The sequence below is a fragment of the Semicossyphus pulcher genome, unplaced genomic scaffold, assembly GCF_022749685.1.
Source record: "Semicossyphus pulcher isolate SPU_LCO1_2020_fin unplaced genomic scaffold, fSemPul1.0.p SCAF_13, whole genome shotgun sequence".
NCBI lineage: Eukaryota > Metazoa > Chordata > Actinopteri > Labriformes > Labridae > Semicossyphus > Semicossyphus pulcher.
The window spans coordinates 7,831,084-7,844,307 of NW_027211637.1; the positions used below are offsets into that span (position 1 = coordinate 7,831,084).

The window sequence follows — 13,224 nt, forward strand, 5'->3', positions numbered from 1 at the left end:
CCTAATAACAGGACCCTGGAACTGACAGTTAAGTGGAATGCAGCTATCTCTAATTGTATTAATTACACCAGTCCTTTTCCTGCTATAGGCTTTTTTCACAGTGGCCATTTTGACTTCTAACAGGAGGAAAAGCACAGGTGTTAATAATAACTAACAATGGTTCTGTTCTGTTCAGGTGTCTGAGAAAGCCATGACAAGCAGTCAGTGTGCACACAACCAGGACTGGGAAATTGAAGAAGCTAAATGGAATACAGCCAACATTAATGCTTCTATAAACACCTGCGCTTTTCCTACTGCGATATGCTAAAAAGTCTTCTGTGAAAAAGGCCTATAAAACGTAAAAATGTTTGCTGTAAGAAATTGATGTGCCGAAACCGTGTGTGAAACAGAGGGGAGCAGAGAGAGAAGACACCGAAGACAGACACACTGTCGTGCTGAGTATAAGGTGCCCCCTTGTGGTAATAACTAGAAATAACATATGAACTGTAGCTAACGATACTGTACTATAACTGTTGCTCATATTATAAAACAAAAATGACACATAATGTGATAATTTACACACAACTGTATCAAATTTATTTGTTTCCATCTTCACATCTCAAAACAAATTTTTACTTATAAGAATATTTGTGTATGCATTCATGTGCATTCATCAAGATTTTTTGTAATGAAAATAATAAGTACATTTAATTTCAATAATCAAACTTTTTCATATATTTCTTGATGAATGTAATATTGTAAATACTAATGAGGTCGAATTACAGCAAAAACACAAAATCTTAAAAAGCACTTTTGGTCAAAATAACATTTCTGATAACATACTCTGATATATTTCTTCTGTTTATTATTATTATTTATGAATTCAATGATCTCAGGATAATATACAGTGAAACAAATACTCTACAGGTCAGCCACCTGTTGGAATAGCTTACAAACACCATACAGTAGAGTGCTGATTACAGGAGTGAAAACGTGGTACAGTACTTGGACAGAGGAAGGCATTTCTGTGATATAACACTTGACAGGTAATGTGTAAAACTTTATATATTTCAGTGAAAGAATGGAGGTACCAAAGCAGCATATTATTTTCAAAGGTGATGTTTTCGTTTCCCTCCCATCAGTAATATCTCTGGTCTGACTACAGCAGCAAATGGTAAACAGGAAACCATACCGTCCTCACACACAGTTACTGTACTTCTGCACCTGTTCCCGGATCTCGTCCCGCACCACAGTAGCGTTTTCCTTCAGCTGGTCCAGCTCATTGCGCTGCCTCTGCATCCTCTGCTCATTACTCTTGAACTTTTTCTCCAGTTCTGCAACAACACATGGTCAGACAGAGGTCAGCATGGGTAACAGCAGGGGAACTGAATGTCATTAAAACTGATTAAAATACTCACAGGAATCATAAACATGAATGAGAGGATTTCTATTTAGGGGTTACTTACTTCTTGATTGATCCGTTTCTTTGGTACAAATAAAGGGAACATCCTACTAGAGATGTTCTTTGGTTGTTTCATTACCTTCCCTAAATCCGTTTCCCTTCTTCCACTCCAGTCTAACTTGTAACAGTACAGTACTTCTAAGCTGCTTAAGCTACCACAAATAAGAAATCCACTACCTTTTATTTAGGTTTTCATTGAGGAAGTCCCATGACTTAGAAGCACTGAGGTTATAAAGGTTAGCTTAACTCAAAAACTTGCAGGACAGAAAAAAGCATGAACAGCTCTCAGAAGTGAACAGAGCTTAAAGATGTGGCTTCTTCATAGAGCGTCTTCATAGAGGTGTAGACAAGAACAAGCTTGAATACAGCCAAAACTAAATATGCTGCACGACTCTTCTACAGAAAGCTATGATTTAATAACACTATTAGTGATCTTGTCTTCATGATCCTGCTTTTTGAGTTATCTCTTTTATCTTATCTTAAAGACCCCCTCCATTGAACATCAAGTGTTTAACCTTGTAAACATCTCCATGTGGTGTTCTTCATGTGCTACAAGACATATCAGGGACAACATAAGCAGTCATCTCCATGGCTGGGCCCGTCTGCTTTTAAACTGCAGTGTACCAAGGACAGGCTGAACAACACGTTTTCAGATTGGCAGGTTTGTGACGTCACAAACCTAAGGAGCCAATCCCGTTAATGGACGGGGTGACGCTATGCATATCATTATGTGTAACCGTGGGCAACCACTTCGGCTATGTGCGATCGTAAACTCACTACTGATTACTAACATTACTTTCCTACTTCTAACTACTAAATTTTCATTTCATTTTTTTGTGTTCATTTCCTGTTTTATTTTGTTATCCTGGTGCTTGTGGACAATGTCTAGTATTACTTCCAGTTCTCCCTTACACACGTGTCTCATTTCTAATGAGTCTGACCTGTAGTAACCCTTGTGTTTCCACCTACTCTCTGCCAGATCGTCATTGTCACTTTTCGTTCATTTTTCCAGACTTGTTTTCCTTGTGTTAGCTTCCCCAGGTTTTTTAACTCTGTTAGGATCTATTGGATTATTCTGCCCTTGCTGACTGCCTTTTTGTGTATGACCTAAGAACGCTTTAGTAAAGAAGTTTTCTTACTACTGGATTTTGTGTTCGGGACTTTCCTCTGCGTCCGGTGCTTTTGAATTTTTATACTATTCCACTTACCTTTTTATATTATTTCACCTATTAAGCTCTTCAAAATAGACAGATGTCACCATATTCTCACAGCGAATCATTTACAAGTGGGTACAAATATACTGTTTCATTACATAACAAGCAAAAGATGCTAAATTGTAAACGACACTATGGCCAAACAGTACTGCATGTATCCCACCTAAAGAACAGATAGTCAACACTGAAAGAAGCTTCATGTACTCACTCCTGAGTTGTTCTATCCCCTTGCTGGCTTTGTTGAGGAGGTCCTCGGCCTCCTTCTTCATATCCTTGGCCTTCTGGTTGATGTTGATCACACCTCCAGACTCCCCACCCAGAGAGTCCACCTTCATCTGCAGCTCACGGTACCGTTTCTCCGTGTCATTCAGGCTCTGAAAGACCACACAATAAGTTATGTTTTCACTTTACTTACTATAGGAAATTCTGATTCTCTAACATATTTGCTTTATCATTTTAAAACCAAGTCCTAAATGTCCAAACTAGAGCACAAACACAACCTGCTGCCACATACTCACCTTTTGCAGTGAGGTTGTTAGTTGTGTGGCGTTGTCAGCCTGAGCTTTGGCGTCCTTTGCCATTTGTCTGTTCAGCTCCGTCTTATTCCTCAGAGCTTCCACCCCCATGGTGAGGTTGTTTAAACGCATCATGAGATCCATCTGCTTATCCTCCAGCTGCGTCAGCCTGTCATCCACCTGGAAGGCAATGACACGTGCAATTTTAAGAATTAAGGGGGCAAATGGAAAGATAGGTGAGAATGGAGAGTCCTGGTGTTGGGAAGAAACATCAGCACTTTAAATAAAGAGCCCTAAGGCAGGTGGTCCTCTTTCCTGTAACTCAAATGTGGAAGTAAAGAGATTATGTGAAACTAGCGTCTTTACACATTACAGTAGCAGCACACAGACAACTTTCCAGAGTGCTGTACCTCAGCTGTAGCATTCCTTGTGCTGTTCAGGTTGTTTTTAGCCTCCTCCAGAGCCTCTCTTGCTTTCTTTATGGCCTTCTCAGACATATCTAATGCCTGCTTGGTACTGTTGGCTGTATTCTTCACTCCCTCTGCTTTAGTCCTACACAATGCCAAGAGAATTGAAACAGACAGAAAAACGTTATTGTTATATTCCTTACTAATGAATATATGTTGTAATTGGTGTAGTAGATGTTATATTCAAAATTCATTAAAGGTTACCTTTGTTGCATTTTGATACTATAATAACAAAACAAACTTGAAATGCTGATCAAAGTGGTTAACAATAATTGTAATAATAATAATAATCTGTAGGTGGCGCGTGACCAGATTTTGATGGAATGCAAACAATGCAGCGCACGGAAAATGAAGTCTTAGCAGGAAGTCGTATATCGCTAATAGCTGGCTACACCGGAAACCCTGAGAAGTTGCTGTCGCTCAAAGAGGCTATACCGTGGTCAGACGACAGCCGATGGGTTCCGAGGTTGTATAATAATAAATCGTATTGTTCCAAGTCCTTCACGTAACAATAGACATAAACTGGACAAACAGGGATTCAAGTGCATGTGTATACTAATAAAAACAACTTGGACAGCAACAGCAGATGACTGAAGTGTTCTTAAAGGAGCAATTCTCCCCTGGAAAAAGCCACCGTCAAAGCTGGTGTTGTCTGTAATCGATAGAAGCAATAATATTTGAAATTGGCGCCATAGCTGTGGAGAAAGTTGTACAAACAGCTCGTGGTTTCAACCATTCCTAAAACACCCAGTGTGCATTGCGCCCCTCCCTCTGAAAGGAACAGCCCAGCAAGAGACGCTGGAGTGAAATACTACCATTTCACTGCAGACAACGGATCAGAGCAGTACAGAATCTGAAATACCACGAGAATATACTGGTGGATCGTCTAAAAAAAATTTGCAAGAAAAAGTTTAGCAGGCTCCCTGGCCTCCTCCAGAGGACAGGTTTTATGTAGTCGGGTGGTATCATCATGGCATTAGCTCCCCATAATAGCATAATAGGACTGAGGTTGAAAATTAGTGAACTGGCCCTTTAAAGACAAACAGTTACCAAGGGAGTCAGCATGTAGCTTGGTCTTAGCCCATTAAGGGCCTTTTTTATAAGCAGGAGGACCTTGAGATAAATTCTAATATAGCAGCTAACCAATGACTGGACCATTGTGCTCTCTCTTCTCTCTTCAACCGTGAACCAAATTTTTCTCTTCAGCAGTTCAACAGATTCTCTTAATTTCTTAACACTGCTGTTGTTTAACCACAGAGAGATTCTGTCAGTCAAGCTCTTGTTAACACAACTGTGAAACCCCCTTTTAAAAAAAAGTTCAGTGTTTTGGAAAATACTTGTATATCTTGGGTGACAATCTTATCTATCTATACCTTATCTGTGTGTCTTCGTGTTTTTTTAAATTTAAAGTTATATTAGCTTTAGCAACCTTACAGCGAGAGACAGAGCCTTAAAGCAGATGAGTTTACAATCCTGCCCTTTTTTGACAGCAAGCAAGATGGTTTGTGTAAAATCTGGTGTTACTTACTTTGCATCTTGAGCTTTTTTGAGCAGCTCGTTGGCTTTGCTGATGTGCTGCGAGGTTTGGTTGACGATCCCCTCAACATTTGTGAGGTTGGAAAGGCTGTTCTTAATCTGCATGATCATTTTGTCCACAGTGGTCCTGTTGACCGGCATGGTGATCGCCAAAACCTGCAGAGCTACCTTCTCTATGCTCTCTGGATCTGCTCCCTCCTCTGGACAGTAAAGAGGAGAAAGGACAGGAAATAAAAGACTTTTAAGCTGAAGTAATTTTTAACAAGATATTCACTTCATTGGCAGCTAAATTGACCAGTTAAAACAACATTTATATACCAGTGAGGAAGTCTCTGATCTTCTTAATGAAGTCTTTGAGCTTCTTGTTGTTGTTCTCAAAGTGTTCCTTCTTCTTCTGGGCTTTCTCCAGCGTGGTCATCGCCTGGTTCTTTACATCCTGAGTCAGAGAGGCTATATCCTGGAACTGGACACAAATAATCAGGTTATGAAGTTGATGGAGAAACTTTATACTTCCAGTCATGGTAGATAAGAGGACCCATTGAAAATCCTACACTATATTTAATGAAAATGATAGTGTTTGAAAACCTTTAGTACCTTTCTGGCAACGCTCTGCAGCTCCTCATTGGCCGCATTCAGACTGTCTGTGACTTTCCTGGCGTAATTCATTGCTGCTACAGAAGTGCTTGCTGTCCCAGTGCATCCTTCACCACCACAAACACGATTGCCCTGATTGTCTCTGCAACCGGCGCCACCACACTTGCTGTCTGTACAATTGCCATCAGCGCTGGCATTGCTATGACCACCACATACCTGGAGAGAACAACAATGCATTATTACTCAGATGACATGATTAAATCAGAGAAATAAAAAGAATAAATAAAAATACATAAATAATTTTGAGCAAAAAAAAGTGTAAACAATGTTTTCCAATATTCACAGCTTCTGTGTACCGTATACTACATACTACAAACTGCATGCTGCGTTCGGTGTTAGTATGTAGTACGGAGCTGTTCAAATTTATTTTGCAGTATGCAACGCCAGGTGCCAGTTTCTGGTTTTGGAAAGCAGAAGTAAACACTAGTCGAACAAAAGCAAACGGCTGCTTCTTTAGCTATTGCGCCCCCTTCTGCTGGAATGCAGCTGCCAATTTAACTGCCGTTGTGACGTTCCAGCGCTCTGCATTGTGGGATACAGCAGTAGATTGGTCCAATGCATATTGGAGTTTTTTTCCGAATCAGTACGACATCCGGGTATTTTTGGTATACTGTGAATTTTGCTTTTGTTTGTATACTACATACAACATACTACATTTCGTCCAAATCAGTATGAACAGAGCCATAGATTATAAGAGCACTGGGACTTTTCACTTGGTGTATCACTCCGCCTCAGCCAGGTGTTCTGAATACATTACAGCAGACTCCGTATGTCTACATTGATCAAGCTGGTACCTCTGAATCACACAGCGGACTCTTATTTCACTGTTTGCATGTTAAATTAAAACACACAGATAAATGTACATGATAAAAACGTCTCTCTCTAGGGCTGTGAAAGCACTGTCACTCAGTCAGTCAATCACATACAGATCCATGTGTAGGGCTGAGCCAAAAATAACAAAAAAATGTTTAAAAATTACCAGTAGGTGGTGCTGCTGAGCAATTCATATTTGAACCACATTTACATTTGAAATTCTTTACAAACTGCTGAAAACCTAATATGAGTAACCTTATAGGTTTAATTATTGAAATTATGGATGCCATCAAAAATACATAATGCGTATTATGTTTTTAGTGAGAGATATTTCCTTATGTTGCTCCCTTTGGTGATCTGAAAGCTGCTTGATTAGTGTACACATTAAAGCTGACAGATAAATACATTAAAAGATACATCATAGATAAAAGTAACCTCCACCACTGCCTACCTTGTGACTGAGGTGATGGACCTTCTTATTCAGGTCGTGGGCTTTATGCTGCAGCTCATTTAGAGATCTATTTTGAGCAGCCAGATCTCGGAGGGACTTGTCTTTACTGGAATTCAGCAGGTCTTCAGTGATAACGCGGGTCTCTTTGGACTGCTCCACAGGACTGGAAGGACCGGAAACTGAAGCGTTGCATTTCTGCTGAGCCTGCACTGACTCACGATAGTACTTCTTTACTTTCTCAAACTGATCTGTGAGGAAAAAGGAGGGGTGATGGGTAATACTTCATTTTAGGCACATTTTACAGAAGATATATTTCTTTGTCTCCTTTTGGTTTGCAGTTTTAAAGTTTTTTGTCACATGTTGTAGCCTTTTTAGTTTGCTTATGCTGTACTTAATGCTGAGCGATCTAAAGGGAGTTTAAAACTTGAGCTTCCTACCGCCAAATCCTGAGGTGAGGTAGTCTTCCACAAGGCGTTGTTTGGTAGCCACTGTTGTGTTGATGTCTCTCAGTTCTCTCTCTAGGTTACTCAAGGTGTGTCGCAGTGCCTCTTCTTCTTTGGCTGTTGCATTTAGCTCTCGTGTGACACCCATAAGACGCCCGTCAGTCAGGGCGATCTCAGCCCTGAAACACATCAATCAGGGTATGTTATATATTATAATCCAGAAGTTATAGTAGGTAAACTCAATTAACATCCCACACTATGTGACATCATCACCTTAGGTCGTCGATGCTCTGTCCGATCAGGTGGTGGATCCTGTCACTCTCCTCTGTACTGATCAGATCCTGCACCTGCTTCAGCTTCCTCTCCAGCTCTTTGATGCGAGAGTCCTCAACTCCAGGCGTGACTCCGCCCTCCAGGATCTTCTGTATGACGTACTGGATGTGGTCCAGATCCCTTTTAAGCTGGCACACCGCATCGTCCCACAGCTCGAAGCATGGGTGACACTTGACACAACTGGGGAAGGTGCCGGTGAAGCCGCGAGCACATTCATCACAGCGCTTCCCGGCTGCTCCCTCCCTGCACTCGCACGCACCTGTCACTCTGTCACACTGGGCCATCTCTGAGCCCAGTGGATGGCAGTTACACTCTGAATGGAATGAGGCAGAAGTGAGGATGCAGGATGAGCATAAAATAGAAGGAAATAATCTTCTCATGTCTTACAGAAGCAGTTAGAAAGGGTTTTACTGCCCTCCTATCATTACAATTACTAAATACACCATTATATTATAACATTCTTAAGGAACAGGGACACAAGCTTTAAGGAATATGATAAAGACATGTCATAAGATGCAGAAAATGAACAATATTAAACTGATGGAACGAGAGAGAGGGGGGGAGTGAATCACCAGATCCAGGGGCTCAGACTTCAGATAGACATGGTATTTTGTAATTATAATTGTCCTTTTCTTCCCCATCTATCCATCCATTATCTATACCGCTTATCCTGTTTAGGGTTGCAAGGGGCTGGAGCGTATCCCAGCTGTCATTGGGTGAGAGGCGCGGCACTCCCTTGACTGATCGCCAGTCAATCACAGGGCCGAGACATAGAGACAGAAAACCTTTTACGCTCATATTCACACCTACAGGCAGTGAACCTAACTAGCATGTCTTTGGACTGTGGGAGGAAGCCAGAGTACTCGGAGGGAACCCAAGCATGCACTGGGAGAACACTACGCCCACTACGTCCAAACCGGGATCCAAACTAGAAACCAGCGGTAACCACTACACCACCATGCATCCCCTTATTCTTTCCATTCTGTTACTTTTTAGTAAGTTGATACAGTGTGTCTCTGGAAATTTCTACTGTCTATCATCCTGGCTCTGCTAAAGGACAACCTTTCAGAGTGTGTCTGACTCCACCTGCAGGTGGACCCCAGACTTTCTGTTCAACAGGAGGCATCACTTGCAGCTGGGGAAACATTTCTCTGACCCCCATCAGCACCAGATCCCCCTGAGGCATACGTTATTACTATGGACTAAAGTCAATACAAGAAAACCTACTTGTGAATAAATCTGACACTGAATTGTGATGCCATTAAAAAGTCTGTTAAAAAAAGGCTATTCATGTTTCATAGTCTCCTATTTTAAATAGTCAAGCTAGGTAACCACAAAGCATCCTTCCTTTTGCATTTGTAACAAGGCTCCAGCCCCCACATCCTAAACAGGATAAGCATTATAGATAATGGATGGATGGATGTATAACTACGGTGATTATGTGTCGGTCTCTAAAATTTGCCAAAATTCAGGTGAACTACGCCCAATACTGCGCTTGAACACATCCTGTGTAGACGAGTCTGAGCACTGAGGCTTCGTCTGCTGCTTTGTTCAAGTGCTGTTCATGCTATGCCTTTGTAGACTTTGTAGATCTCTATGTAGACATGGTGTTAGTTAAGTCTTACTATTTCACAGCTTAGAATTCAGTTACACCTAACAGATTCTTGCATAATTTCTAATCTTTATATAGAGCTACAACATGATTGTTATTCAAATGTAAACCATAAATTATGCTTATTCCTTTGAACAGAGGGTATTTATTTGGTAGTAAACATAAGTTACCTTGACACTGCACCCGTGGGTCTCCCCAATGGAACTGCTCACACTCATTGCACTGTCTACCTCCGAAGCCTGGACGACAGTGGCACTGGCCTGTGAACTGTGAAGGACAGAAACGGTGAACATGTATAAGAACGTGTATCTCATAAATAAGAATGCAAACTAAAGGTTTGGAGGCCTTCATGCTTCCTCACCATGTTGCAGTGAGTTCCCAGAGCGTGTTGTGGGTCGCAGCTGCAGGTCTCACAGCCTCTGTCCTGCCCAAAGTTCCAGTGGTTTGGAGCGCACTGGTCACAGTTATGGCCTGAAACATTCTCTCTGCAGGGGCAGGCTCCAGTCTGTCTGTCACAGTGACACTGTCCGTCACTGCAGGCAGACTTGATGGTGCCAGCTGTCACACAGGTACAGCCTGAAGAGAGAAACAAATATTCAATGCACAGACAGAAAGGAGTCTACAGTATGTCTACATGTTCCACAGCACTGGCACACATGCAGACCAAACCATGTTTTAGACCAAAAAACCTTTTTTTTCTCTTTAAACTTTAAAGCTGAGAAAAAAAGTTTGTGGTACATCATTCACATTTTAGGCAAATAGATGCTCCTATCTAGGGTGACTTACAAGCACTATCACTAGCACAAAAAAAAAAAATTAATTATCTGAATATCTGACATCATCACTTACGCCTGCAGTCGTGGGCCAAAGCGTTGCCATAGTAACCATGTTGACAGTGAGCACAGGACGGTCCGTCTGTGTGGTAAAGGCACTTGAGGCACTGGCCGGTCCGGGGGTCACATGACTGAGGGTCCTGTGTATCGATGTTACCGTTGCACTGGCAGGGGAGGCACTGCCCACCAGGCTGCTCTGGGTTACCATAGTAACCAGGGGCACACTGGTCACAGCGGGGCTCTGAGGAAGACAAAAGGAGAATATGACAAATATCACAAAGAGAAGGACATTTATAACAGTATGTCAGTGCAGTGTGAAAGCTCACCAGCGTAGCCTGGTTTGCAGTTGCAGACGATCTGGTTGGAGGTGTGGTCAGCCTGACAGGTGTGCCCGTTAAAGTGATCCGTGCCGGGGTTACCGGGGCAGGGGCAGGGCCGACAGTGCTCCCCTGAACCAAGCACGGGGTTTCCAAAGAACCCGTTCACACAACTACGACAGACAAAGGACACATTTATCATTAGTCTGATAACAAGGGACGAAGATTAGTAAAGTCTGAGCGATCCTCACCGTTCACAGAGGTGTCCTGCCGTGTAGTCCCTGCAGTCTCTACACTCCCCGGTGCGGGGGTCACAGAGGTCACCGTGGCCGTTACACTGACAGGGGCTGCAGCTGGGGAAGCCCCACTGGCCTGGTTGGCAGTCAGAGCACTGACGCCCGCTGGCTCCCTGCCTGCACTGGCACTGACCGGTAACTGGGTCACACTGGTGGCTCAGTGAGCCCTCTGGGTGGCAGTCACAGGCTGGATGGGGGGAGGTGTTAAAGGGTTATTCACTGTTTTTCTATAGATGATCACTGTTTGTGCTTTCTACTCGAATTAAAAACAGAAATATGTCTTTATTGAAACATTTCTTTTGTTTTTGATCAGTTTTTCCATGTGTTGTAAAAAGGTTTTCCATCGGCGTCTGATTTTGCAGCATCAGTTTTAATTATAAGACCAGGCTAGGGAGGTATGAAGCTTCTGTCTGACCACGGGAAAGATGATGTGGATAAAAATGTTATCATGTGACAGACTTTGTTGATTATTTAAAAAAAAAACTTACCGGTACAGCCATTCACCCCAAAGCCATAGGTTCCCGGTGCACACTGGTCACAGCGTTGACCCATCACGTTGGGTTTACAATGACACTGTCCTCCCACCTTATGACACTCACCACTGAGGGAGCCCTGAGGATCGCACTGACAGGCTGGAAACAAAACACATACACATTAGAGACAAAAAAAGACAATATATCCTCTTAATCTGTGCTTGCTATGTGTGTTTCTCTCTTTACTTACAGAGAGCACCGTCATGAATGATAGATGAAATACTACAGATGAGTTTGGAGCACATGTCAGCCAGGGCGGGCATCGGTGTGATCATGAAGGAATCCAGACACATGTAGCGAATCATCTCATCGCGCCGCTGCTCGGCCTCAGGCTCATTACCTTGGAAACCAGGAAGCTCAGTGTATTTGGGGATCAGAACCAGCTATAAGAGGGGAAAAAATGAAAAAGGTATAATTATAGATAATAGGCTAGGCTTATGAGCCACTGAGTCAGTATTAATCACTATCCAAAATGTGACTGTGCCTTTGAAGTTAGGGTTCAAAGAGAGAAAAAAATTAAATAAGAAAAAAGGTTGTCAAGGTTTTTTCCAGAAATATAATTTATATTGACAAGAAATTATAGTGTCTACAAAGTCAGAGAGGTGCTTTGAAGAGCTCTCAAGCCTGGATAAATTCAGTAATTGCATTATCTCACCATTAGGGGGAAACCTCATGACGTTTTAAGTCATAAACAACATGCATATGTGATCACTCTTAGATAAGAGCTACACTAATGGTGCCATAACCAGAGCCATGGTGAGGTCTGTTTCTAAGCTACTCTTCAAACAGACATAGAGGAGTATGATGAAGGTGCGCCCACAGTCTTTACTCACCGAGTCAACAAGAATGAAGGCAGTAAGATGTCTGTGTGAGACGCCGTGGCGCTGGAACCTGATTGCAACCACGTATCGATTACTTGGCTCGAAGCAGAACGGCCTGGGCATCTGGATGTATCTGGAGAAACATAATACATGTAAAAATGAAATAGTTAAAGTCATACTACATAGTTTATCTGAGCTCTTTCCTATTATTTAAGGGGCTAAATACTTTAGAGGTTATATCATCCCTCTTACATAAGTTTCCTGCGTAGAGGTGATATTTCTGAGGCCACACACACTCACATTCACATTTGGCTTACATTGACCAATTAGCATTGTCAATAGTATATTTCACACTAATGTCTTGTCTAATATCATGTCTGTTTGTGATATTTGTTGAATATTTTAATCCATCCATCCGGTATCTATACCACTTGTCCTGTTCAGGGTTGCGGGGGGGGGCTGGAGCTTATCTCAGCTGTCATTGGGCGGGAGGTAGGGTACAACCATGGACTGATCACAGGGCTGACACATAGAGACAGACAACCTTTCACTCTCACATTCACACCTAAGGGCAATTTAAAGTCACCAATGAACCTAACAAGCATGTCTTTGGACTGTGGGAGGAAGCTGGAGTACACGAAGGGGACCCGTGCATGTACAGGGGAGAACATGCAAACTCCACTCAGAAAGGCCCACAAACCTTGGTTTGATCTAGGAACCTTCTAGCTGTGAGGCAACAGCACTAACCACTGCACCACCTTGCAGCCTGAATATTTTAATCGGTGATCTTAAATATTTTGTACCAATGTTGAGTATTTTATCGGAAGAATAACAAATAATAAAGTTTTAAGGAGATTTCTTTTTTGCAGACACTGTCACTGTGATACATAAGTGGTGACAAACAAAATATACACACATGAACACAGGACATTACAGAGTTTATTA

General features: G+C 42.2%; 1 protein-coding gene across 1 annotated transcript in view; it reads right to left on the minus strand.

The window, feature by feature from the left end:
- Nucleotides 1–588: 588 nt before the first annotated feature.
- The window catches only part of lamb2l (laminin, beta 2-like), a 59,776-nt gene continuing 47,140 nt past the window's right edge, over nt 589–13,224 (minus strand). Inside the window, exons 18-35 of the mRNA XM_069659610.1 lie at nt 12,292–12,412; nt 11,649–11,841; nt 11,414–11,557; nt 10,881–11,112; nt 10,639–10,802; nt 10,329–10,553; nt 9,841–10,055; nt 9,650–9,746; nt 7,808–8,180; nt 7,529–7,713; nt 7,092–7,339; nt 5,768–5,983; nt 5,492–5,636; nt 5,166–5,373; nt 3,581–3,722; nt 3,174–3,350; nt 2,864–3,029; nt 589–1,313 (exon numbers count right to left, since the gene is read on the minus strand). Coding sequence (XP_069515711.1) covers nt 1,177–1,313; nt 2,864–3,029; nt 3,174–3,350; nt 3,581–3,722; nt 5,166–5,373; nt 5,492–5,636; nt 5,768–5,983; nt 7,092–7,339; nt 7,529–7,713; nt 7,808–8,180; nt 9,650–9,746; nt 9,841–10,055; nt 10,329–10,553; nt 10,639–10,802; nt 10,881–11,112; nt 11,414–11,557; nt 11,649–11,841; nt 12,292–12,412 — 3,388 coding nt within the window. The 3' untranslated portion in view covers nt 589–1,176. The remainder of the gene's footprint in view (nt 1,314–2,863; nt 3,030–3,173; nt 3,351–3,580; nt 3,723–5,165; nt 5,374–5,491; nt 5,637–5,767; nt 5,984–7,091; nt 7,340–7,528; nt 7,714–7,807; nt 8,181–9,649; nt 9,747–9,840; nt 10,056–10,328; nt 10,554–10,638; nt 10,803–10,880; nt 11,113–11,413; nt 11,558–11,648; nt 11,842–12,291; nt 12,413–13,224) is intronic.